This window comes from Sceloporus undulatus, chromosome 7, assembly GCF_019175285.1.
Source record: "Sceloporus undulatus isolate JIND9_A2432 ecotype Alabama chromosome 7, SceUnd_v1.1, whole genome shotgun sequence".
Taxonomy (NCBI): domain Eukaryota; kingdom Metazoa; phylum Chordata; class Lepidosauria; order Squamata; family Phrynosomatidae; genus Sceloporus; species Sceloporus undulatus.
The window spans coordinates 23131644-23158222 of NC_056528.1; the positions used below are offsets into that span (position 1 = coordinate 23131644).

At 54.1% G+C, this 26579-nt stretch overlaps 1 protein-coding gene across 11 annotated transcripts; it reads left to right on the top strand.

Moving 5' to 3' along the window:
* LINGO3 (leucine rich repeat and Ig domain containing 3) lies at positions 1–26529 on the top strand. 11 transcript variants are annotated; one of them, XM_042480114.1, is made up of 3 exons: positions 1359–1490; positions 12610–15470; positions 22144–26529. In XM_042480114.1, the coding sequence occupies exons 2-3, from the start codon at positions 15448–15450 to the stop codon at positions 24002–24004; spliced, it is 1884 nt and encodes a 627-aa protein (XP_042336048.1). In that variant the 5' UTR covers positions 1359–1490; positions 12610–15447; the 3' UTR covers positions 24005–26529. The 11 variants fall into 11 exon arrangements, with proteins under 11 accessions (XP_042336054.1, XP_042336051.1, XP_042336048.1 ...); XM_042480116.1 differs by lacking the exons at positions 1359–1490; positions 12610–15470 and adding exons at positions 15478–16959; positions 17841–17960; XM_042480115.1 differs by lacking the exons at positions 1359–1490; positions 12610–15470 and adding exons at positions 15478–16951; positions 17264–17960.
* Positions 26530–26579: the final 50 nt, after the last annotated feature.

The window sequence follows — 26579 nt, forward strand, 5'->3', positions numbered from 1 at the left end:
GCTATGCCTGCCCTCCGCCTCCCCTTCCCTCGCCGCCAGGGACCGCGGCCGAACGGGGGAAAGGCGTCGGCAGACGGAGGGGAAGAGGAGGCCTCCCCGAAGAAGAACCGCCCGGAGGCAGGTGAGGAGGAGGAGGAGGAGGAGGAATGGGAGGAGCAGGGCCGCCCTTCCTTGCTCTGAGGCTCCCTTCCTTCCGACCCTGGGATGGCGACTCATTGTGTCTGTTTTGACCCCAAAAACCCTGGGAAACTTCATCAGTCGCAGCCCTGGTTCCCCTCCTCTGAGCCAGCAGCCAAAGGCTGATCCCCAAAAGGAGCCCAGAGGCCCTTGAATGGCTGGGGAAGTGGCCCTGAAGGCCCCAGGCAAGGCGTGGCTCAGCCTTTCTGGGTCGGAACTGGCCAAAGGGACCACATTAAGTTCGCTGGTAATATAGTCGCCACAGTGTTTGCTCTGCCTCGGCGTCCCTTTTGAGGCGTGCGCCCTCCTCCTGCTGCGCCCCTTTTGCCTGCCTTGCCTTACAGGGTTTTTTTCTTACCTGTGGGTCATATAAAACCCCTTTTCCGGTGCCTGTGCCTGCCCTTGACTCACACATAAGGATGCCTCATAGTCAAGTATATGCAGGTGAAAAAATGGCTTTTGCAAAATCTTGGGGCGCCTTGAAGGACAGAGAGGGTTTTTTGGGTCATGGCAGCCCACTTCTCAGTATCGCTTCTCTGTGGCGACCCAGTGAAATTTGTGGGGTTGCCCAAGCTGGCAGGCGGCTTGAAGGCACAAACAGCCGCACAGAGCCAGGCCGTCTTTGCTGGGCCAGTGTCCTTCGTCCTCAGAGGCAGAAAAAGGGCCCAACGCAAAGGCTGGCTGGACCCTGGCTGTTTTTCCATCTGATGGCTGCGCTGCCAATGGACAGCCTCTTGGTTTCTGGCCTGAACAGGGAAACTGACCAGATGAGGCTTGCATGGAATTCCTTCTTCTGATATATTGTTTCTAAATAGCTCTTACTGGTGGCTGCTGAAACAGACTTAAGAGGTGCTCTGAAATGGTCCTAAGAAAATTGGGGGCTGAGGAGGAAAACTTCCTGCCCTTGCGACCGAGGGCAGAATGCCTGCTTTGTGGGGGGATGCTCCATCCTGCCCTGCAGGCCTCAGGCAGCACAGGTTCTTGGGCGCTGCCTGCTGGGGAGGATGGGTGTTGCAGTCCAGCTTTACTGGCGTGTAAGGGCTGCAGCTGTGGAAGTGACAGAGCTTACTCTGGAGTAGCCAAAGGGCCCTGGGAGGCCTCGGGCTGCAGGAGGAAGCTGTGGCCACGAGAGGGCTGCCCTTTCTCTTCCTCCTCCTCCTCCTCCTCTCTCTCTCTCTCTCTGCACCCTGGCGCTGCAACCCATCGGAGAGGAGGAGCCGTCCTTCCCTTTCCCTTCGCTGCCCCTCGGAGCTGGTCTGGCGGAGATGAGGCAGAGGAGGGGATGGGCGGCGGAGAGGAGCCCAGGCCGCCAGGTGAGCCCTTGGAGGGCAGTGGGGGATGGGCGGTTCGGGGGGATCTTGCCTGAGGCAGGGGGTAGAGGGTCCTTCTGGGGGTCTTCGGTCTCCTGCCAGAGCAGATTTTGCTCCAAGGGGCTCTTGGCTCAATGGGGGGGGGCAGGGCAGCACCCCTTCCCCAGAGTCATCCCTGCCCTGCCCCATGCCGCTTCTTCCTTCTCTTGCTCAGTACAGTGCCACCTCTGCTTTGGAGAGACCACCACTGCCCCTCTTTCCCTCTTTCTGGAGGGGATCACCTGCCATTAGGATTTGATCTCCACATGCTGACTTGGGAGGAAGGCGTGCTGTGTCTCCCTGGGATTACTCTGCAGTCAGTGGGGCTCTGAAAAGCAGCCCAAGGGGCAGGTGCAATAATTGGAGGAGATCCCTAGAATCATAGAATTATAGAGACTGCAAGGGCCATCCATCCAACCCCCCTGCCATGCAGGAACTCTCAGTCAAAGCAATCCCCAACAGATGGTCATCCAGCCTCTGCTTAAAGATCTCCAAGGAAGGAGACTCCACTACACTCCGAGGGTGTTCCTTAACTGGGGGCCATGGCTGGGAAGCTGGCCCTGGGAGTGCTGGCTTGGGACTCCCTTCTACTTACTCATGGGATACTCAGTCCTAGGGCAAGTCACCCTTTGCTATAGCCTGGTCTACCTCAGAGGGTTGTTGCAAGGCCAAAGAATGGTGGGCAAAGCACATGTCTATGCTGGGAAGTACCAGGCTGGGCACAGGAGGAGGCGTCTCTGCCAACCTGGCAGCCCTTGACAAACTGCCTCCTTCAGGCAGACCCCAAGGAACCTGGTCTGGCAATGAGGGCCATTCAAGAAAATGCCACCCACTTCCTTTAGGTTTGCTTCTGGTTTGGCCACTTGTTCCCTCTTTCCAGCTTTTTCTGGCAGCTCCTCCTTTGGCAAGGAGGATTTTGGTGGTTTGCCCCAGGGCCAGGATCCAGAACTGTGACTGGGCAGAAGCAGGAGGTGCTTTGAGGAACCACAGATCCCAGGAGCCAAGAAGTCCCTCCACCACTGCCAGCCTCAGCTTCCTGGGTCCAGCAGGAGCTCTGCCTCTCGGTCTCTCAAATGTTTCTCTCTCACGCAGCTTCTAAGGAAGGGAGGAAACGGTGGATGTGGGTTTGGAGGGTCCAGATGCTGCTGAGGTCACTGCTCCTTTGCATCCCGGGTCCAAGCCCCCCCACCCACGAGAGAGAGAGAGAGGACAAGCTTCCCTCATGACTCATTCCAGTCCAAACTGGGACTCTCCTGCTGGGCTGCGGGGTATGTGTGTGGGTGTTGTCCAAGGGTCTCAGAGAGGGGCTCCTCCTCCTCTTTGTCCAGGGAAGAGGTCTCCTGTTTTCTGCCCCCAGCCCTGCATCCTCTGCACACACACACACCTGAGTGGCCTGTGGGGCCTTTTTCTCTCTGCTGTCTTGGCACCACATGGTCATTTTGGAGGGAAGTTCAGCACCCTCCAAAGCCCCTGTGTGCAGCTTTATCTTCCCCTTGATTTGGGGACGCATTTCTGCTGCTGAGCTGCTCCTCAAGTTGTCTGCAGAGTACACAGCAGGAGAGTCCTGTTGAGAAGGGCTTGGGTTGCATTTAATGGCTGGGGAGCCAAAGGAGGTGGCCAATGGGGTTTCTGGGGGAAGGGACAGGGCCATTAAGGTGGCCGCTTGAGATCTGCTTTGTATCTCTCCAGACCTCTGCCCCCCCTCCCCCCTGCCTTGGAGTCATTCTGTCCTTCAGAAAAGAGCTCTTTTCCTGTGCACCTTGGGAGAGGGGCCTCGGTGTGGGGTGGCTGTGGGGGCTCTGAGGCCAGAGTAACCCTGCTACCCCTTGGCCAGATGGTTCCTCTCTTCTCTGTGGCTCTGCTTATGTGAGACTTTGTGAGTTATAGTTCCCAAAGGTCCCTTTTCCCCAAGGGAACTCTGGGCTCAGTCCTCCTCTTCCTTGTCCTCTTCCTTCTGCAGCTGCATCTCTGGAAATCCTGGCCAGCTGGCCTTCCCTCCTTCCTCTCTGGATCTAGCCGAGCACTTTGTGAAAACCCCAAGCCACATGGGTCTTGCTGTCCTGTCCTTGCTTGGATGAGTGATATCTTGGAGGAAGGAAAGGAAACACACAGATAGCAGACATGAAGAGGTGGGTGGGTAGGCCGGGGGTCAAGGTCTGGATCACTGTGAACTAAAACGCTTGCACCCAGTCTTTGCACACACAGAGAGATCAAAATCCAGCTGGGGAGCTGAGAGAAAGAAGGGAGATGGAGGGGAGCCTCAGAGAGAGAGAGAGAGAGACGCCGAAACTGGCCAGGGATGGATGGCTCGCTTGAGAACATCAATTTGACTTCTGGGCATGATTGCCTGAGCTTTACAAGAGGCTATTTTTAAAGTGTTTATCTGCAGTTTAGCTTAGTCGACAAAACAAATACTTCACTCGGGCAATTTCCAGAAGTGTCACTGTGCTGGCAAGATAAACCCGAAATAAAACCTACATGGTTCACGTTTTTTGTTTTTTTTTGGGTGGCCACCATGGGCTGCCATTGCTGGGCCAAAGGACGGGGCACAGGGGTTGCGGGGAGATGTTGGGTGATGGGGGTCTGCTTCATCTGTTGGAGTGCCCCAGTGAACTGGGGGCTAGAAAGAATGGCCGTGAGAGCTGGGATTTTGGAGCACTCAGCCTAAACGGGGTGTTTTGGCTAGAGGCCTACCTTGTTGGATTGTTGTGAGGGCAAGCTTCTGGCAGATAGTGTCTGAGGTGCATCTTGCCTGAAAAAACTCACCTATGGTTTTAAAGAGGAAACAAAGGGGTTCGGGGGAAAACTCCCTGCTGAGAAGGTGGTGCATGTAAAATAAATGGCACTTGGGGCTTCTTCTGCCAAAATTAGAAGCCAGGAAATTTCCAGGCATCCCTGGCCAGAGCCCAGCTGAGTTGCATTTTTGGGCGGGTCTCAACATCCCCTTTGGGGCCCTTTGCCCTCCTCCTCCTCCTGGACTCTGACCTCAATGTGGGGGGAGAAAGCTTGGCTGTAGATAAAGGGATGCCAGGCTGGGCCACCTGAGAGAGACAGAGACTGCAGGGGGGATCCCTTCTGTCCCTGTTAAAATGGCTCCCCCCATTCAGCCCAGATGGGTGTTGAGTGGGTTGTAAGAACTCCCTCTGCGGCCTTTGGTTCTTCTCCCCCAGCTCTCTTGGTCTTTCCTGCATGGCAGGGGGTTGGACTGGATGGCCCTTGTGGTCTCTTCCAACTCTTTGATTCTCCTGTGGCTTCCTCCCAGACGATTCTCTGGGCCCTGTGGGGAGGTCTTTGAGCCTGGGCACAAGGGCACTGAAGGGCTTTACTCATGAATGCCTGGAGCTGACTCAGTTGATCCAGCGCCATTGATCTTCTCCGGTACAGCTGATTATCACCAAGGTCAGGCAAAGGGAGAGCCCAGCAACCAGAGTTTTGGACCCAAGGCCACTTCTCCAAGGTGGGGTGTGTGTGAGCCATGTCCTGTTCTGTGGGCATCCCTGGCTTGGCACTGCCTCCCCTCCCCATGTTTCTGCCCAGGGTCTCCAGTGTGGCTGCCCATGCTGCCACCCAGATACAGGAGGAGAGAATAAATAGGCACCCTTCCCTTGGGACTCTTAGGAGAGCCCTCACACTGTCCTCTGTTGTTGCTTCCTCCCCTAATCACTCCACTGCATCCTGAGTCCATACATCCATTAAGAACTATGTCCCATACCCTCAGTAAGTATTGCTGTCAAGCTGGCTTTGATTTATGGCAGCTCTTTGAATGAGAATCTGGGGACCAGAAAGTCTCAAGGCGGCCACCACCGTCTCCTCCTCCTCCTCAGGCAGCAGAAGCCAGGACTGGGTCCTACCTTCCCAAGAGACAAAGCGGCCCAGGACTCCATGAGACTTTCTGGAGGCTCTTTGCCACAGGACCCATGGAGAAAGAAGAGTCTCCCCACTTTACAGGAGAGTCTGGGGTCTTCCTCACTGCTTTTTCTTCAGAGCTGCAGCTGAAAAGCAGGGAAATTTTGCTCTCTCTCTCTTGAGGAATCCTGGGCCGAGTTATGCAAATTGGCTTGATTAACCAATTAACATGCATGGTTAGTCAACCTGACACGTGCAATCAGTTGACATCCCCAAATGCCCCCTCCTTTGGGGGCTCACCCACCCATGGCCCCTTCCTCTGCCTCCCTTTCCAAGGCAGGCTGACCCTTCAGGCAGGAAGATGGTGGAGCAGGCCTGGCACTGGGCAGAAGAGGAAGTCCCTGGGCAGAGAGAGGTGGGTGAAATGGCAGCCTTTGTTGCAAGGCCCCCAAGAGAGCCCCCTTGCAACCCAGAAGAAACAGAGGAGGATGCGGTGGGGGGGGGTTGGCTGCTGTGCTCCTCTCCTATGGGACCAGGAAGGGGGCCCTTGCACCTGGGTGCTTCCTTGCACTGGGAACAGAAGGGGGAGGCCAGAATTTGCCACTGCTAAGTGCCCCCAGTCCCCACTGCAGCATTTGGACAGAGTGGCTTATTATGCTTTGCTCCCTCCTCCTCCTCCTCTTCTCTCTGTGTTCCTTCCTTATTGATCCTGCTTTGGTGCTCCGGGTGCATCTTGGCATATTTCTGTTAATTGCATTTCAACTGTGAATCTGTTGGCGTAGTTTTTTTTATGGTGAGCCATCTGGGGGAACCTTTGGAGAGCTGAATTATGAGCTATAAATATATGTGTTCTGTAAACAAATAGATAGAAACGCAGCAGCGGCAGTGGCACGTGTCGAGGGGAAGCCCAGGGCCAAACGGCCTGGCATGGAGGAGAGAAACTTGTCTCAGACTATGCAGTTAACCTATTTCAAACATATAAAAGCATCATCCATTTTGCTATTGATATAATTATTAATCTAAGCAACACCCTGTGCTTCCTATTCGTCACACCCATATAACCACTTTTATATTTTCCCCAAAATGTCACAACCCAGTTCTATATACCATACTGCCTAATGGGAATAATGCATCACATCATAAATCTATGCCTATGTATAGCATTCTGCAATCAGGCCTGCATATGTCAGCCAACCTACCAACAGTTCTGTACACAGCATCAAACTATCAGGTTTGGATCAAATGCCTATCAGCACATATATCATGTCACATACATCTCAGTTAATACACCTGAGGTCATCCCTCCATTCCTTCATTCTTGTCATCCTACAGCATGCTTATGTATAGCAAACCTCCAAGTCATACCTTCCAGTTGAAATCAGGCATATATAATGTCATACGTGGCAGTTGAATCAAAGGCATGATACAAAACAGGATTTCCCAGTACAATATTATGGCCAGATTAGCTTAGTTCTGGCACCACCAAATTATGTTAGCTGATTTGAATTTCATTATTCAAGAAAGGTGAGATATAAGTGAATAACATCTTTTGGAATAACTTTCTCATGGGACTGCTCAGCCCCCATGACCTTTGCCTCCCAGAATAACTCACCATAGTCAATGGTATCGCATATGTCCCTTCCATGCTCTCCTTTTTCTGCCTTTCCTTTCTTTCCACAAAAACAAGGGTGGTGTGGGAATGCAGGGCCTTTGAGGTGGTGGCACCAGGAGGCCTCTGTTTACTAGGAGTTTTTGCAGCTCCTGAGGAGGCTGGGACACGCTGTCCATATGGGCAGAGTGGGGGTCCCTCAGACGTCTTGGGAAGGGAGGGCGAATGGAAGGACACAGAGGGAGAGATGGCTGGTGTGAAACTTCTGCCCATGGGACCGTCCAAGTAGCTCTTCTTTGTCTCCTGATGGCTTTCTGAGCCATTGGCAGCAGGTCCCTCCTTGGGGCACTGAGGGTCCAGTGGTACAGGATTGGTGCCCTAATGGCTCATGGTGTCTCGCCAGAGACCAACCGACAGATGCGTGTTTTTCTGCTTCTGCAGAGGCAAAGTCCCGCTGGTGGAGTGATGAAAGGCTTCTGCTGGAGTGCCTTGACTCCTGTCAAGTCCCATCATCCCCACCAGGATGGCAAAGGAACCGCTGAAGCAACAGCTGCTGGCAGGCTTTTAGCGACACAGTTCCCCCCCCCCCCCCAGTTGATGGTAACAGAAGCCGAAAAGCAACGTTGCCTGGCCTCTGGGGTTGGCTGTCCTGTCTTGTTCGTTCAGAGAGGAGGGTGGTGGTGCCAACTTCTCAGAGGGCAAGAGTAGCTGATCTGTCCACCAGGCGGCCAGAGTCAGGAAAGCAGGAAGCTTGGAGTGTCTTCTTGCCTCCCCTTGGCTGGATTAGACCTCTCTCACTGGGAAATGGGGTTGTCCAGGTTTTGGAAAGATGAAGGTCTTTTATTCTGTGCTGCTGCAAGGCGGGTCCTGCGCATCTAGAAATCCCCCCCCCCATCTCCCAGAAGGGCCATGCTGGAGACCCTTTCCGAAAGGGGAAGCCCTGGGCCAGAAAAGCTGGGAGTGTCTGGGTTCTTCAGCCTGGAAATGCTTCTCTTAGTCCCAGAAGTGACAGGAGACCAGCTAGCAGTGGAGAGTAGGAGGCACATTGCACATGCTCAGAGGTTTTTCCTTTGCCGTAGGAAGCTTCAGAGCCTCAGATTTACTGGGTACCCAGACCAAATGGGGCTCAGTGACCATGCTGAGGTGTGGCCAACACTTGGCTGTCAGTGGCAACTGGCCATGATTGCTGTGTGCTAGTCTATTCCTGGGCCAGAGGTATTCATTCTGCCCTCAAATGTCACTTTTGGCTCAGCTGGCACCGGGGCAAAGGAGAGTCTGCCATTGCCCATCTTGTGTCCCATGCTTGGGGGCTTATGGTGGCTGCACCTCTGGGTCCAAAAGCGAGGCCTACTTAGGGCTGACCCAGCATTGGATGGGCTCTTCTCCTGTTCTTGGAAGAAAAGACCAACCTTGCAGGGCCGTTGTGTGGGGTCAGTTGCTTGGTGCTCTCCTGAGTGGGGCTGTTTAACCGCCTTCCAGCCACACCAAGCGAGCCGAGAATGCTGCTGCACCTTTGCCACAGCTCACCTGCACTGCTGTCTTTTGGGGGGCATGCTCCCAGTGCTGGTGGCATGGCCTTTGGGGTCTGGGACGCAAAAAGGACAGTCTTCCAAAAGCCTTTCTGAGTTACCCAGAGAACCAGGGGGATCAAAATGGATGGGTTGTCACTTGCGCCCTTGATTGGGGGCCCAGGAGGCAGGGAGCTTATGTCAAATGGAGGCTATATGTGGGGGAGCCTGGGGGACTGTTTCTTCTCTCTTAACCCCCCCCCCCCCCCGCTGGTCCTGTTTTTCTCTGCAGCCTCCACTTGCTCTTCCTCCCTCCTGGCAGCCTCCCTCCGTGCTCCTTCTTCAAAGCCTAATTTCATAGCCTCTGTACTTTTGCCATGGGTTTTGCATGGACTTATGCAAATGCCCCCTTCTTCTTCTCCTCCTCCTCCATCTGCTGCCTTCTTGTTCCTGACTGGATGTTGGTAGACATGCAGCAGGACCCAAAGCTTGGAAGACAAGGGCAGGTTGGTTTTTATTGAGAGTGATCATCTGAGAAGGAAGAGGTGGTTGCCATACAGAGATATAGATATGTGGGGGGTGAGGTGGTGGTGGTGATCTGGAATCCTCCAGCTGGCGTCCATCTTCCTGGAGGGCACTGGGGTACAGAGAGTTGAAGCATGGATTCTGTCAGTTTGATGGCAGAGTAGGGAGGGCCACTCTGGAGGGAAGGCATGGCCAATGCACTCCCGCTTGGGCCAAGCCTGGTCAGCTATCTTGGGCTCTGAATAGACCAGGGAGGGGTGCACTGCTGTTCAAGGGCAGGGGGGGGGGGGCTTTAGACATCCCTGTGGGGCCAGCTGCTTTCATCCTCTACCTGGGCCAGGAGCCTTGTCTGGCACAGATGTGGGGCTGAGGGCCATCGGAGTGGTCCATGTGGTGCCAGGTGTTCCCTGGGTGGCTTTGCTTTCTGCCTTTATTCACCCAGAGCAGGAGGCGTGGATGGGAGCACCTGGGGGCCTTATCCCTTAATTCCAATTAATGGGCCCTCTTGCCACCTGGGCAGGCGTGCGAGCGAGCGGCTAAGCCCATTCATTTCCTGGAGTGCAACCTGAACCGCTGGCCTGGCAGCCCATTCACATTTTGCAGGACTGCGGAGCAAGATGAATTGCCAACCAGGACTCTGTTCTCCTCTGCCCCCTGCAGCCCACGGGTTCCTTTGAGGGCTTGGCTCTTTCCCTTTGAGTGAGTTTTATAAAGCCTGACACAGCCCCAGGCGGCAGCTGATAGGCGTCCCAGAGGGCACGGACTGCCCAAGGGGAGCTGAGTCCTCCAGCATAAGAAGTTGGTCAGGTGGATGGATCTCCCTGGATTTTAAGGGAAGCCCTGGAGAGAAAGTCTTGCCTGCTCTTCTCCTTTGAGCCTTTCCTTCCAGCGTCTCTGTTTGGGAGCTCGGGTCCTGCAGAGGAAGCCGTTGGGCGCATTGCCAGGGTGCTCCACAAACAGACCCAGGCAGCCTCCAGGTTTGGCCTTTTTGATTGAAAAGGGGGAATAGGGAGAGGGTTGTGGAAGACTTCTCCTTTGTTTCTTGGGGACACCGTCTTGGCCTCTTGCACACTATTGTTATCTGCTTTGGGGCTCCTGAGACTTTGTGGGTGTATGTCTGTGTACCTTCAAGTCTCATGTTGACATGCAGTGACCCTATGGACTTCATAGGGTTTTCGTAGCCAAGAAATCCTTGGGGTGGTTTTGTCAGTCTTTTCCTCCGGAATGCAGCACTTTCATCCTCTAGGTTGTCAATGGGGACCGTAGGAGCCAGTCCGACCATAGGGGCCAGTGCTCATCTCCGTTGCTAAGCTGAAGAACCAGTGTGCCATGTGGCCACCATGGTAGCACAGAACGCTGTTTACCTTCCCATCAGAGTGGTACCTATTTATCTACTTGAATTTGCATGCTTTCGCACTGCTAGGTTGGCAGAAGCTGGGACTAGTGATGGGAACTCACTCCATCATGTGGCACCTGGCCCCCGAACTGCTGACCTTCCAATCTTGCAATCAACGTCTTAAAATATAAATGTTGCATTTCTAAATAGGAGCCTCACAGGCTGAGATTGTGTTGATCAGAAGAAACTTTCCCCAAATCCAAGCACTCTCCTTTCCCTCTGGAGTGTGCCTCAGATTGGGCCGCCTGAGCCCTGAAAAGCTGCATGAGGAGAGGGTCCCTCTGAGCATGTGCAGAGTGCCTTCTTGTCATCACATCCAGGGTGTGTGCGTGCGTGTGCGCGAAGGGTAGGGAACAGGCTTAGCCTTGCTGGCAGGAGGTTCTGGGTTCAAGCCCTGCCATTGCCTCCTGAAGCAGTGTACGGCCCTCTAGTTGCTGTTTGAACTGCAACTCTGGCTGAGCATGTATCATGGCTTGCTTACTTGAAGGTACTTAAGACACAGTGGCTGCAGCTGAGAGGGATGTCGGACGTTGGTGTGGTCTCCAAAGGGTCCCTCCTCATCCTCATCCTTCGTTTGCTGAGTCTGAGAAGAATTTGCACCCGGGCCGCCCTGTGGAGGCTGGAAATGAGGTTATTAGCAGCCCCCGGAGGAGTGCTGGAGCGGCTGTACCAAGGCTTTGCTCGGCTGCAATCCAGAGCAAATGGCCCCCAGGGTGCTCTCCTCATTAGCTGCACGGAGAATATGAAGATCTATTTCAGAAGGAAAGAAGGAAGGAAAGGATGCCGGAGGGGAAGCCCACTTAATTTTCCCGTTTGGCTTGACCCTCCCTCCCAGTAATATGCCCTCGGTCACAGCGTCAAAGGCACAAAGGATGTGGGTGGTGCTTAGCAACCGAGAAATAGAAATAGAAAGCAGTGGGTTCAAATCCTGAGAAGCACTTTGTCAGCAAAGATCTCATCTGTTCAGACCTTTTATAAAAACATCCCCTGTGTAATAATCCCACGTCCCTAAGCCACTCAGTTCCCAGGCCAAGCAAGGCCCAAGAATGGAGCCAGGTGAAGGTGCCAGGCAAGGACAGTTTCCCAGGCGTGCCAAGATGGAGGCCCCCTTTTCTGCCTCTACAGCGGCAGCTGACCTCATCCAGCCTCCTGTGAGAAGCTGCAACTACCACAATTGTTTGCTACAGGCCTGCTTCATTAGTTAGGTAATGTTACTGTGCTATATATGCCTTAACTATCTTTTAAAAAAATGAATACAAAAGAAAAATAACAACACATAAATTTCCTATATAAAAATAAAACCTTGTACATCCTGTAACAAAACAAAACAAAAAAACATACCATTCCAAAACAAATCTAACAGCAAAGTGTACCATTAGGGTTTGTTTCCCCCTTCCCAAAACGGTCATTATAATCCCCTGCATCAAAACCATTTATTATATACCTTTTGCTCTTACTATATAAACAAACTTTATTTGATCTATAAATATCAAACCACTAAATATCCCCAATGTGACTGTAAAATGAAATACATAGATATAGGCTGGGGGACACCTGGCTTAAGGAGACTACATGTGAAAGGGATCTAGGAGTCCAAGTAGACCACAAGTTGAACATGAGTCAACAAGTGATGAGGCAGCTAAAAAGGCCAATGCGATTCTAGGCTGCATCAATAGAGGTACTGTATAGTGTCTAGAATAGATCAAGGGAAGTAATAGTGCCACTGTTTTCTGCTTTGGTCAGGCCTCACCTGGAATAATCCTGTGTCTAGTTCTGGGCACCACAATTCAAAAAGGATGTTGAGAAACGAGTGTGTCCAAAGGAGGGAGACAAAAATGGTGAAAAGTCTGGAAACCATGCCTCACGAGGAAAGACTTAGGAAGAGAACAGGACACAATGGGGCAATGGATGCAAGCTTCAGGAAAAGAAATTCCACCTCAGCATTAGGAGGAACTTCCTGACAGTCAGGGCTGTTCAACAGTGGAACACACTCCCTCAATGGAGAATGATGGAGTCTCCTTCCCTGGAGGTATTTAAGCAGAGGCTGGATGGCCATCTGTCAGGGATGCTTTGATTGAGAGTTCCTGCATGGCAGAATGGGGTTGGACTGGATTGCCCTTGTCTCTTCTAACTCTACGATTCTGTGATTCTATAAAAAATGAAACAAACATTCCCCAATCTTTCTTCTCCTATATCAAGGCTTTCCGCGTGATCAAAATCGCCAGTTTCCCTAAAACATCCGAGACGTGCTCCAAGCGAAGGTGAGACCGAATGACCCTTCCACACCAATTTTTCTGCAAATTCCAGACCTTGATGCCCCGATCCTGGCTTGGAGTGTGGACCAGAGTGGTCCAGTGGACTGAGTGCTGGACCAGGACTCTGGGGATCAGGGTTCAAATCCCCACTTGGCGAAGGTTTCTGTGGAGAAGTCATTCTCTCTCATCTTCAAAGGAAGGCTCTGGCAACAAACCTCTTCTGCATAAACGTCTTTGCCAAGAAAGGCCCAGGAGAGGGGTACTGAGAGTTGACCTGAAGGCATTCAGCAACAACAAGTTGTGCTTGCCTTGGGCAAGTGGAAAGATGCTCATGTGCGGTGACAATCGCACAGACTCACCCTGTGGCCCAGTGTGACCAGTCACTTTTCTAGGGGCTTCTGTCTCCCAGAGAACAATCTGAGAGAGATGATCCAAGATCCAGGCAGGTTTAGCTGCTCCTTAGGCCTGTCTTCAGGATGGGAGTCCTTGCAGGAAAAGGTGCCAAACTCACAGAGGCCCACACTTGCAGAGCAAGCCCTTTTGCCCGATGTGACGTGGTCACCACTGCCGGAGCCTGTCCAGAGTATTTAGCCTCTACATTTTGATGTTCCTAATGCGGTGGTCAGTTCAGGCTGGATGCGGCTGTGCTGAAAGACAAGAGGAGACTTCTTGGTGCGAAGAGGCCATGTCCTCACTGCTTCAGGGTGTGAAACACTAATACAGAACGCATTCCACTCTCTGCTCTCCCTCGCAGGCGGAAACCTCTCTCTTGTCGCTCTGCAGTCATGGTGGGGGGGGGGGAGGTGAGAGGCCTGGGAGCTTTTTTGCTTTACTTCTTTTATTTATTTAAAAATACTTTTAAATCTGCAAAAAGTGAGATATCAGGAATGGCTTAGATGGAGGAGGAGGGAGAGTTAAAGTTGTGTTTGTTTGATTATTTGTTTTATCCTGGAGAGGAGATAATAATTTTACCTCCTGCAGATGACCGAGTGGATGGGTTGCGGTGCCAGGTGGGCCACCTCCCCAAAATGCCTCCTCCGACCATCTGGCCTCTCGCTTTTTCCCACAGCCAATCTTGCCTCCTCCTCCTCCTCCTCTGAGGAATTGGCTGCCGGAGCCATTTCCCAGTTTCTCCCCACCAACAGAGCACAATGGGCGCCCGCTCTGCCTCCTGCCACCCGGGCATCTGCTTCTGCCTTGCACTGCCTGCATAATGCATGAGGAGCTGCCACTCGACTCTGGTTTCAACCAGGGCTGTGGCTGGCATGGTGTGCGCGTGCATGCGAAGATCGTTGGCTAGGATGTGCTCTGCCCCGGACCTGTGGGCACATGCTCTGGCCGCCCCCCACGCTTGGCAGTCCACTTGAGCCATTGACTCTGGGGGGCCCAGAGAGAGTCAAGTGCTAGGTGGATCCCACTCTCCTTTGCCACAGACTGCCTTGGCATCTTTTGCCAGGTTGTGACACCACTGGGCCTCCCAGCCTTGCGGGGCAGGAGGGGCTGAGCCCATTTCTGACCCTCCTGAAACAGCCAAGCTGCTTTGTCCCTCTTTGCTCACCCACAATTCTTCTCAACCCCCCTCCCCCCACCAAGACTTTGGCCTTGTTTGCTGCAGCAGCTGAGATGTTTGTGCTGATGAAGACCCCAGTTAGCACTTTAGGGGTGTGTCCATGACCTGGGTTCAGCCCCTCAAGGCCTGTCTGTCTGGCGGCTCCCAAAGCAGTAACTCCTCGGTGCCTCTTTGGTCTGAGCCACTTTGTGTGTTTTTCAAGAACAGCTTTGCTGAAATCCAGTCGCTGGACAACTCACACCTGAGTTCTGCATTGGGGGCCATGCAGGATGTGACAACCCAGCACAGAATTTGAAAGGGGGCTATGAGACCCCCTCCACACACCACTGTCCGCTCCTTACGTTTGTTAGAAAACCCAATGCATTTTCTTTTCTAAGAAACAGCACCTGGTTTGTATTTCTGCCCTCACTTTTTGGTCTTTTGTTACGGGGCCAGTTTTGGAGAATAGGCTCTGAATGGGTTGCGGGGGGGAGACATGTGTCAGCCTTTGTGCGGAACGAACTGGCGTGAAATGGGTCTCCCCAGCCCACCCTCTGGAGCCCCAGTGGCGGGTCATTCTCCTCCTCCAAGGACCCCTCCTGCCCCCTTCCCCCCCACCTGCACCTTCTCCCACTTGTCCTCTCTATCGCTTTCTCCCACCCACCACTTTCCTCCTCCTTCTGCTGCTGCTGCTGGCGGCGGCTGCCAATTTTAATCTGCCACAGCCAGTGAGGATGCCAAGCTGACAGCAGCCGTGTCTCTGGCGGGCTGCGTGGTGTTGGAAGGGAGACGAAGAAGAAGAGGAGGAGAAGGAACAACGGGGCGCCCTCTGCAACCTGTGTAGGCAGACCTGGGACCTTCCAGGGGGAGAGGCACCCCACGACTCCCTTGGGGAGAGAAGGCGAGACCCCAGTTCTGCCTGCACTGCCCAGCACTGAGGAGGAAGGAGGTACCTCCCAGGAAGCTGAAGGCGGCAGGAGAGACAGCCAGCAACCTGGAGGAGCGTGGCAGTGCCAGGCGGGCTCCTGCTGCTCCAAGGCAGTGAAAAAAAGAGGCGGTGAGGGGCCCTTTGGTAGCCTGGAGGAAGTGCCCCACAGGCTCCCTGCCCCACCAGCCCCTTGCCCAGGAAGGCAGCAAGCACGGTGGCCTGGCTGTGAGTCCCATGGGGGGCACAAGGAAAGAGGAGCGTGACAGCGACCATGCCCGTGGTGGGTGCCGACCTTATACCATCCCATGAGAGGGAGGACAAGGAAGAGGTAAGCCAAGGGAAGTTGGAGGGCTGGCTGGAGACAGGGAGCCTCAGTTGTGGGTCTGTCACGTGAGTGGCCCCAGGTGCCCACAGTACCCTTGGCACAAGCACCCTTGCCCTCGGCATCATTGCCTCCTGGACAGGGAGCCAGAACAGAGGGGCTGGGATTGGAGGAACACTCTCCATCCAGCTTGAGGCTTGGGGACCCAAATGCCCTGTGAGAACATTCTGGGTTGGGTTGGCTGTCCTTCCTGCCTTCCTCTTCCTTGGCAGTGGGCTGCCTCACCACTCTGCCCCCTGGCTCTCTTTGCCATCGAAGTCCCTTCTCCTGTCAGCCCTAGGCAGGTGGATCTTGGCTCATTGTGGCTCTTGTTCCTCCCCAGCATCTGTCCTGGGAAGGTGGCTTCCAGCATGGCCTTGGCCCATAGTGTCCGGGCACAAGAGTGTCTGGATGGGACTGCTGGCTGCTCTGAGCACCTTTGGTGGTCTTTGAGTGGCTATGGAGCCCCTATGGGTGGGCACAGAGGGCCTCTGAGTGGAGAGGGAAGAGGCCCATTCTTGTCCCCACAGCCACTGCTGCCCTCCCTGGCTGGGAGTCCAGAGAGCTCCTCCAGGGTCTCCTCTGATGCTGCCTTTGCCAGATCAGGGCCCTTGCCTGGTCACCTTTGTCCACCAGCAGGGAGACCAGGAAACCTTTTCCAGCCTAGCTGGAGCCTAGTTTTCTTCCACTGGTTGAACCCAGGGCTGTCTGTGTACAGACCTGGCATTTGCCAAATAGCCCTGCTCTTGCCTGGCTTTGGGCCTACAGTCTGGAACTCCAGTCCTCTCTGCACTTTGCCAGGATTGAACCAGGCAGTTTCTGCCAGAGGGAGATGCAAAGTTTGAGGTACCCCAATATGGTGCCAGGCGGGCCTTCTGGGAAAGCAGTGCCAGCGGCCCCAGAGCTCCTGCCCCCCTCCCTCCTTCCCATCGGGGGTCTCAGGCCATAACCCACAGATTGGGGCCTTGTAGCTGTTCCTCCCCCTCCTCCTCCTCTCCTGCTGGCAAAGTGGAGAGCGGTAGTGCCAGGTTCAGGTCTTTTTCAGAAAATGCAAGGGGTGGCTGTGGAGAAATGGGGGACTGGACCTCTTTGCTCCCAAGTCCATGACAAGGGGGTCCCCTTGGCATGTGCCAACTAAAGTCTGCCAGCCTTTAAGTCTCTCTCTCTCTCTCTCTCTCTCTCTGTCACACACACACACACAAACTCACTCCTCTTCTCCTCTTGTGACCCTGGGCTGTGATGACGTTCCTTGGCCTGAGGGACAGCCATGCCTGTGGCCTTCATCTTCCCACTCTATTTTAGCATTTCATCAATTGGGGCTTTGCAAGGCATCCCGGCTGGCTCCCAATTGCCCCCATTTAAGCTGCCTGGAAACATGAGCTCCTGTTCCTGTTGTGCAGAGGGAGGAATGCTGTGCCCGAAAGAAAGGCAGCGGCAGCAGTTTGTGTGTACGCAGGTACCCCTTACATTTTCCATTAAAATGTGACTCAGGGAGGTATCTATGGTGCAGATGCCCGGAGGAGGAGGTAACGGTAGGGGATTTGGGCCTGAGCGGGATGCAGCCCAGATGGCCCTAAAAGAGCTGGGGCTGTTAATGGGGGAAGGGGCTGGGTGGCAACTTGGGGGACCAGCACCCCCTCGCCTCCCCAGAGGTCAGCCCCCTCCTGGCCCTGTTTGAGCCCTGAGTTGCCCTCCTCCAAGGAAGGGTCCTCAAGGAACCCCCCACCCACCCATCTTTGGGGCCTGCTCTCTTTCTCAAGGCGTTCCAGTTCTGTGTGTGAACGTGAGGCCCAAAGCCGCCCGCTGGTGCTCTGAGCAAACGATGGCCGTGCGACAAATGTACAGAATAAGCTAAATACAGTTTTAGATGTGTCCCGGGGGTGCCATCAGAGAGAGAAACCAGGAGGGAGGAATTTCAAAGACAGCTTGCTAAGGAGATGTAGAACAGAGTGCTATCTTCAGGAGCAACAGGCCTGTAAGATGGAGATAGGGAAGGCATTGTGGGTCAGAGGTGGGCAAGGTGCCTCCTGTCTCCCCCAGATGCCCTCAGAGCCACTGAGACCCCAGACCTGAGGGACCCACCAAGGAAATGGCCTTTTCCCACCCTAAGAGCGGAAGACGTGAGTGACCTCTCCTGGGAGCCTCAGGTGGCAAGTCACCTTTTAAATAGGTTGCATACATCCCCACACTGGTTACCATTACAAGCTGCTTTTCCAAAGGCTAGGCTCCCAGACAGGTTTACGGTTTTCCTCATTTGGGGGCATTTTTGGCTGTCCTTGTGGCCCCTGGAGGGGCTGAGGATGGGGGGCTTGGGCAATGACTCACCCCTGTTTGCAGGCAGAGGAGGCATCCAAGGCCTAGGTAGTGGATTTCTGCACAGCAAGAGCCGTTGCCTGGCAGGTGCGAGGAAGAGAGGAGCCCTGGCCCAGCGGCAGCCATGGACTTCATGGACATCAGGCAAGAGTCCACTTAGCTAGCCTTTGGAGTGTCCTTGCAAGCAGAAGAAGGACCTCATCGAGAACTGTGGCTGGGAGCTTTTGCCCAGAGCATGAAACACTACATGGGAAGTGGTTGTGTCCAGACTGCAAGGCTTCATATGTCAGAAGGGACCGGAAAGGAGTTGAAGTAGGATGAGATTTTTACAGGTGGTCAAGGGAACTGGACCTTCCCTATGTGGGGTCTCCCCAGTCAGACTGGTGGGCAGGCTGCAAAATGGCTGTAGAACAAGCCTCACTGAGGAAGGGTCAGCCCAGATGCCTTCAGGCGCCCTTTTGGCTGTCAGGTTGGGTAGTTGGCTAAATCTGGCAAAGGGCATGGCAGACACCCTCCCCAAACCTCCAGGACCTGGTGGATCTTGGCAGGTGAGCAATGAGCAGAGCGGGCTGCTGGGAGGAGTCCTGTGAAAAGGTTGGGGTGCTCCTGAAACAATGCACCTGTGGCCCTCACATTTGGAGACTTCAGCCTGGGTATGGGTCTCAGCATGGAGACGGTACTGTTTTATGCTGCTCTCTAACTTACTTAGGAATATTTTGTGGGTTGTAAATCAACTGCAGGGAGTATGTTGATTTGCACAACCCTGAGAAACCCCCCAATACATCAACACCTGAAAATTAGCAGCATAAAAGAGCCTAATCTAAGCCACATATTTGTGTGTGCGTGCTAGCTTTAGCTTTGGTATGTTAATGAGTTTATACTGCTTAATTTATTATCTTAAAAATGGTGAGCTTTCAATTGTGTTTTAATTGTCTTGCTCTGTTCTTAGCTAATTTTGTTTTGTTTTTTGTGAGCTGCCTTGGGTCCCACTAGGGGAAAGGAGTCATAAGAATGTGGGGACTAAATAAATAATAGACCCAAAATGTCCTGAGCAGATGCCAGGGTTGGGAAAAAAGGAAGACAGGCATGGGGCAGAGGGAGGGGGTCCCTTGGCAGAAGCCCCCTTCCTCCTGCCCCAGAAAGCCCTTCTCTCACCAGACTGCCATGGTCCGGGGGCATTTTGGTCCCAACCCCTGAGGATTTCCGGAGTGCACCTGCACTGACAACTGCTTGCTTTGCCACAGCAGGGAACAGTCAATCAATGGTTGCCAGATACAGTCTCTGATTGCATGGCAGGATGGAGGGAAAGATGGAGAACAGGCGTAGGAGAGAGGCTCCCACCCGCGCAGCCAGAAGGCCCCCACAAAAGCACATTCTGTGGGAAGCCAAGCGGTGTATTGACCCCGCAGGGAGGATCGCCATCCGCAGATCAGATGCTTGAAAGGCGGCTTCAGGAGGAAAGAGTGGAGGAGGAGACAAACTCTGTGTGTGTGTGTGTGTGTGTGTGTGTGTGTGTGTGTGTAGGCTTATACATGTTCAGATGTATATGTGGGGAGGTTCAATGGGGAGGGGAGGCCAGTGTGTTTCCATTTAGACATGGCTGTGCTCCTGCCCCCAGGAACAGTGTTTGTAGGGAGTTGAGCAGGGAGTTGTGGTTCTTTCTCACTAGTTGGGCAAAACAGACAAAGGATTCTGGTGAAGGTGTTGTGTTTTCACACATACACATATATCATCCTCTAGATGTGAAGGGTCGCTACAAGTTCCATCATCCTCAGACAGATTGGCCAGAGATGTAGGTGTGCAGTTAGTGTCCTTTGGGTGTTTTGGATTGAAGTTCCCACAACGCCCAGCCAGTGTGACCAGATCCTGGGTATTGTAGTTCACAGTGTGAGGACGGGTTTGTGGGGGTGGCTGATGCTGCTTTGCCAGTGGTGTTCTCATTTCCCTTCTCCCTGCCTGCCTGCGTGGCACTGCCACTGAAGGCACATGCGTGGCACATGGTCCGCACACAGAAGCTGCTGGGTGGAAACTGAGCTGGGAGTGCCTCTTCTTGCCCTCTGTCCTGGCACCCCTTTCCTTTGTCGATCTCTCACAGAGCATTTGGAGCAGCCCCCCCCCCCCGACCTTCAGCTGAGATGCTCTGTGCCTCAACAGTCTGGCTTGTTTCTCCAAAGAGTGGTTAACCCATTTTGGAGTCTCTAGAGGTGGAAAAGAGGGCACCTTTCCTGGGGCTATCTAGCAAGTCTCCAGCCGGGTTGAGAGTCCCCCCCCCCCACAGCCTTCCCAGTTCCTGTGCCTGAGGCCATGGGGGACCGAGAGCCATCTTGGTCAGTTTCAGTTGGGCCTTTTTGACCCCTTTCAGGTGCTCTATTTGAATTGAACTCACCCAACTTGCCAGGCTGCAAGCCGTGCCCACCTCCAAAATACCTGCACCCAGGCGCTTCCTGCCTGCCTGCCTTCTTTCCTTTTTTCATTTCTCCAGAATGCAAATCACAGGGGATTATTATATAATAATAGAGGGGGAAGAGGAAGGGGAGCAAAAAGAGAGAAAATTAAGCGGATGCCATTCAGATCCTGCCCTCCGAGTCCAAGGTATTTTTAGCTGCCCAAAGAGGGCCCTTTGCATTATTGTTGTTATAATTTCTCAAGGGCAGCTGAGCAGCTGAGACACTTAATCCATAATCTACAAAGAATGGATTCTGCAGCTGTAGGGTCCCCCCGCCCCCCAAAAAACTATGAAACCTGCCAAGGATATTTTTTTATCTTTGCAATGGGAAAATCCTCTTTGCTGCCTGTGAAGCCAGAGGGGGCTGGCAGGGGGGAGCATCAGCCTTAACCTGCACCCTCCAGTGCCAGATTACAATAGAGAGCCCCTCTCCACCTATGGTTTTCTACAAGGATGAAAGCCAGCCTGGACCCTGACTTGCAGTGGGATAGCAGGGGGTGGGGGTGTTGAGCTTGGCCATTTCTCCAGGCCATTTGCAATATGGACTCTTGGGTTCTGGTCCCTGCCTTTGGCACTTAGCCGGTGTTTGCTCTTTCAGTTTACATGGTGCCTCAGAATGTAGTGCAGCTTCTGCCCAAGGCCTTGGCATGGCCTCCATTCTGTGAGTGAGGAGCAAAGGGAGGGAGGGAGGGAGGGAGGGAGGAAGGAAGGAAGGAAGGAAGGAAGGAAGGAAGGAAGGAAGGAAGGAAGGAAGGGGGAGAGAGAGGGAGGCAAAGGCAGCAGCAGAGGGTTGGCTTCGCTTGGGACTGATGAAGCAACAACAAAGAAACCCAGAATATGCAGGCAGGGGTCTCCCCCATGAGTACCACATCTGCTGCAATGATGTAAGTGCAGGGTGCCCAGCTCTTGGGTTGTGGTCCAGATGTGCATTTCTTCTCTCCTGGAGCTGTTAATCTGCCATGTGCCAACGAGGAGAATGTTTTTAGCTGTCTTATTTTGGAGAAGGGAGGAGAGGAGGGTAAAGTGCCTGCTGGACATCCCCTTGCTAGGGCTGAGTCTCTTTGACCCTTTTTGTGTTAAAGAATTTAGGACACAGGTGTCACTCTGGTTTTGTGTCTGAATTTTGGACACCCAACAGGTTTTGTGTAGCCAGGGCTCTCAAGGGAGACAAGGCAAACGGGATTCTGTGGAATGGCTGACTGCCCTCCAAAAATGCATCCAAAGGGATCTTCTAGCACCTTTGCGACTGAGAGAGAGAGGTTGGTAGCATCAGCTTTCATAGACTCAATCTGTTTCATCAGATGTAGTCATAGTAGACTTCTTTCTTCCTCTCAGGCTCAAATTTGCTCCAAGATTCTTTTGCATACTGATTGAAACTCAGGAGATTATCAGAGTGTGGGGGAGCCTAAAGTAAAAGGCATACTCCTGGCATAATCGCTTGTTTGTGCTAAAGATTTTCAGACACACTGTGCTCATCCAGCCCTTATCCTGTGAAGATCCAGGAATGCTTCTTCAACTAAATCATTCCTAGAACTTCTTCATGAATGGTTTGTTGCTGGAGCATTCCTGGATCTTCACAGGATAAGTCCTGGATGAGCATGATGCCATCTGAAAATCTTCAGTGCGATAGCATGATTAGGCCAGGAACGTGCTTTTTACTCCCAGCTTTTCCCCCCATCTGATAATCTCCTAACACAGCTATGTCTTTGAACTTGTAGGGAGTAGAATTCAAAGACATGGCTGTGTTAGTCTGAATCAACACAGACACAATCCACTGCCATATCCACTGAACTCTAAATGTCATTTGGAGCATCTTTAAAGGTTTTGGGGGCAGGTCCTGGTGTTTGGGATTCAGGTCATTTTCCCTCTTCTCTTTTCCAGGTGTGTGGGAAGATGGTCGTGCACCCATAGGACCATGTACCACATCATGACATGTTGCTGCTGCCGTCTTCTTCTCCTGGTCATCCACTGCGCCCTCCTGAGCATAGCCCCCCTCTCAGCCTGCCCTGCCCGCTGTGAGTGCGTCCCGCAACTCAGGTCCGTCATCTGCCACCGCAAACGCCTGACTGCCATCCCCGAGGGGATCCCCACCGAGACCAGGATCCTGGAGCTGAACAAGAACCGCATCCGCTGTCTGAACTCGGGGGACCTCTCCCCATTCCCGCTGCTGGAGGAACTGGACTTCAGCGAGAACGTCATTGCCAACGTGGAGCCGGGAGCCTTCAGCAACCTCCCGAATCTGCAGACCTTGCGGCTGCGGGGCAACCAGCTCAAGCTCATCCCAACTGGGGTCTTCAGCCGGCTCTCCAACCTCACAGTCCTGGACTTGAGCGAGAACAAGATTGTCGTCCTCCTGGACTACATGTTCCAGGACCTGAGGAGCCTCAAGACATTGGAGGTGGGCGACAATGACCTGGTCTACATCTCCCGCAAGGCTTTCTCCGGCCTGGTCAGCCTGCAGCAGCTGACGCTGGAGAGGTGCAACCTGACAAGCATCACCGCTGAGTCACTCTCCCGCCTCCAGGGCCTGGAGGCCCTCCGGCTCCGACACCTTGGCATCGCATCAGTGGACGACCACAACTTCAAGAAGCTCCGCAACCTCTTGTTGTTGGAGATTGACAACTGGCCTTTCCTGGAGGAGATATCGCCCGACGGCTTCCAGGGGCTGAACCTCACCTCCCTCTCCGTCACCTACACCAACATCACGGTGGTGCCAACAGCTGCCCTGAGGCACCTGTCGCACCTCATGTACCTGAACCTGTCTTACAACCCCATCAGCACCGTGCCCCGGGGGGCCTTCAAGGATCTTCCCCGGCTCCGGGAGCTCCACATGGCAGGGGCCCTGCTGGCCTTGGTTGAGCCCCAGGCCCTCTATGGACTGAGGCAGATCCGCCTCCTCAATCTTTCTGGCAACTTCTTGGCTACTCTGGAGGAAGGCGCTTTCCACTCTGTCAACAGCCTGGAAACGCTCCGGCTTGACCGGAACCCCTTAATCTGTGACTGCCGCCTGCTGTGGATTCTCCAGCGCCGGAAGACACTCAACTTTGATGGACAGCTGCCGACATGCTCTTCGCCACCCGAGATCCAAGGTGACGCCTTGCGTGACTTTCCAGACTCCATCCTCTTTGAGTACTTCACCTGCCAAAAGCCCAAAATCCGGGACCGCCGGCTCCAGCAGGTCACGGCGTATGAGGGGCAGTCTGTGTCCTTCCTATGCCGGGCAGATGGAGAACCTGCACCTGCCATCAGTTGGGTCTCTCCTCAGCACCGAATGATCTCCTCCAAGAGCAATGGGCGCGTGGCTGTACTGCCCAGTGGGACGCTGGAGATCCGCTATGCCCAGGTGCAGGACAGCGGGACTTACATCTGCATTGCCAGCAATGCCGGTGGCAATGACACATACTTTGCCACCCTAATGGTCAAGGGGCACCTGGCCGAGGGTGCCCTGTATGCCAACCGGACCTTGTACCTCAGTGAGTTCAACGACACCTCCCACAATGAGACGCAGGTCGTCCTGAAGTTTACGCTAGATCTCAAAACCATCCTGGTCTCCACAGCCATGGGCTGCATCATGTTCCTGGGGGTGGTCCTCTTCTGCTTCCTCCTCCTCTTTGTCTGGAGCCGGGGCCGGGGTCAGCATAAGAACAATTTTTCCGTGGAGTACTCCTTCCGCAAGGTGGACGGCCCCGCCACTGCAGCTGGACAGGGGGGCGCCAGGAAGTTCAACATGAAGATGATCTGAACACCTGGCTGGCCCAGCAGAGGGGTCTGCCCCAAAGTGGGGTGTGAGGCAGGGAGCCCTCTTTAGAAGGGCTCTGATGGGGGCCACTTGGCCACAGCTCTGTTCCACCAGAAGGGCTCAAGAGACAATCTGTAGACCAGGAGGGAGGCCCTTCCCCACTGCTCTGAACCAAGTGGGGCTGACTCTGCCCCACAGGGCATTTACCTGGCACCAGGGTTCGCTCGCCATCACTGCCAAAGCTGCCCCTGGGCCCAGGGTACTCATAGCAGAGAGGGCAAGGTCCCCGTGAGGCTCCTGTGGGCAAGACCTGATGTGCCTGTGGGTGCAGCGGGGCATCTCCCTGCTAACCTGCAAATGGCACCATGTTGCCCCCACTTGCCTGGGGGGTTGCCTGCCCTATTGCAAACTGTGGCCCTCTCTGGGCTCCACTATGACTGTGCTTCCACCCCTCCCACGGTGTCGCCTTGTCCGGATGAGGCCCCCACGCACATGACTTGTGGTTTGATGTCCTCTCACTGTGGCCAATTTCTAAGTTTTGGGGATCGGTTTGGCCTTTCTCAAGCGTTACTTTTTGGGCTTTGAAGGGTCTCTCACTCTCTTTCTCTTTTTAAGTGATCACTGTTTTTGAAAACCTGGGTCTACTTGTGGCTTCCATTGTTACATGATTTTATACACATGCATGACAAACGTCTTGTTGTGGCTGAAACCCCTGCTACTGCGGGGCAGGGGTTGGTGGTTGCCCCATTGCCCACCAGACCAGGCCTAGCAGCCCAGAGACTTTGGGGAGAGATGCCTTTCAGAACCCAATAAGGGTGTGTGTGTGTGTGTGTCCCTGTCCCTGTGAGTGACACCAATGTGTGTCGTCCCTGCCCTGCAGAGACCCTCCTCTGCCCAGGAATTAACCTGGCTGTTCCCTCCCGCATGGGAGTCACCAAGAAGAAGAAAGGGCTGTTGCATGCAGACTGCAGGCCAGTGAGACGGACAGATGTCCATTCACTTGACTTTGGTGAGTTGTTTCTGAATGGCCAAAGCTAGAGGTAGATTCAGTGATGTAAAAGCTGGCTTAGTATGGGGCGGGGGTCATACAGCCCACTGAATGCTGCTGCTGCGCTGCTATCCCAGCATCACCCTCCCTTGGCTGTGCTCTCAGGCTCTGCTGGAAGATGTAGCGTGGCAGCATCTGGAGAGTCTCACCTGGTTTAGTGGGAAGAGGCACAGGTGTGGGGAGCCCTCCTGCCCACCCCTTTGGCCCCCTTGCCCTGCATGGAGGCGTTGAGCAGAAGGGAAGGTGCACTAATCCACTGCATGGGCATCAGTCTGAGCACGTGGCGGCAGCGGGGAAGGCGTGAGGCGGTAGCCTCCCCCTGCGCCGGGAGATTAGGCCAGCCGAGGAGAATCGTGTGATTATTTGTTCTACGTGAGGTTTCGGCTGACATATTTGCTGGCATCTGTTTTGGCTTCCAGCGGAAACGCCAACTGCCAGGCGGAGAGGAGGAGGATGTCCTGAAAATGGGGAAATTAATATGGAGAGAGAGAGAGAGAGGAGGTCAGCTGGGGAAGGAGAGGAAAAAGGATGGAGGAAGGGCAGACCTGGCTGGTTGCTGCATGGCACTGTGCTGCTGGAGAGGCATTGGAGACCCCCCCCAAGAGCCCCTGAGTGCACATTAATCCCTCCATCCTCACGTGAACTGAGGGATCTGCCATGAAAGCGGGTGGGGAGCTTGGGAGGGTCTTCACAGTAGACGAAATTGGGGCCATGGGGGCCCCCTGTGCTCCATGGCCAGCAGCCCCCCTTTCCATGGTGTGTGTGTGAGAGAGAGCGAGAGGCTGCTCTGGGCTCCAGTCCAGACTGTAATGGTTCTGTCCAAGGCCCTGTCAGTCCGGGACTTTAGGTGCAAAAGACCCCATCTCTGTGGGGAAGAGGTAATTGCCCATGTTTTTTGTGGAGGGAAGGGGCTTCCAGTCCTTCCTCTTAGGACAAATTAGCAAAAGGGCTGGCATCGCTGCTGCATGTGGCAAGAGGGGCGTTTTTTGGCAGAAGGGGCCTGATGGCATTTGGGGGCCACAGCTGCAAAAGTCCCTTTTTTGGTCTCTTCTCATTTATACAGGACCTGTTTTTATATGTACTGGTGCATGAACAGTTCAAAGCCATCATATATATATCACTGTCTGTATACGTCCGTGTCTCCCGTGTGGTCTTTCTGGTCTGCCTTTCTCTGCCGGGTCCCTGCAAAGCCCAGAGCCCAGGAAGGGCCAGGAGCAAGCGGGGGAAGGTGCCACTAGCCACGGGTTCCCCTTCTCCGCCGCTGAGCCCTGCTTGGAGCCACTGGCAGAGGCCTCCTAAGAAGGCCAGAGGAAGGACATGGAGATCCCCCCCCCCACCGGTCTAGGGGCATGTGGCTGGCAGGGGCCCTGGGCCTGGTCTCCTGGGGGTCTGCTACAAGGGGCCCTTTGTCCCAAGGGCTGGCAGCCCACAGCCCCCGATGAAAGGCCAGTTGTCCTGGGAGGCAGGTGGGGCTTGAACAGGTGGGCTGGGCGTTGGGGGGAGCCCTGGAGACCCAGCCAGCTGGCTCTT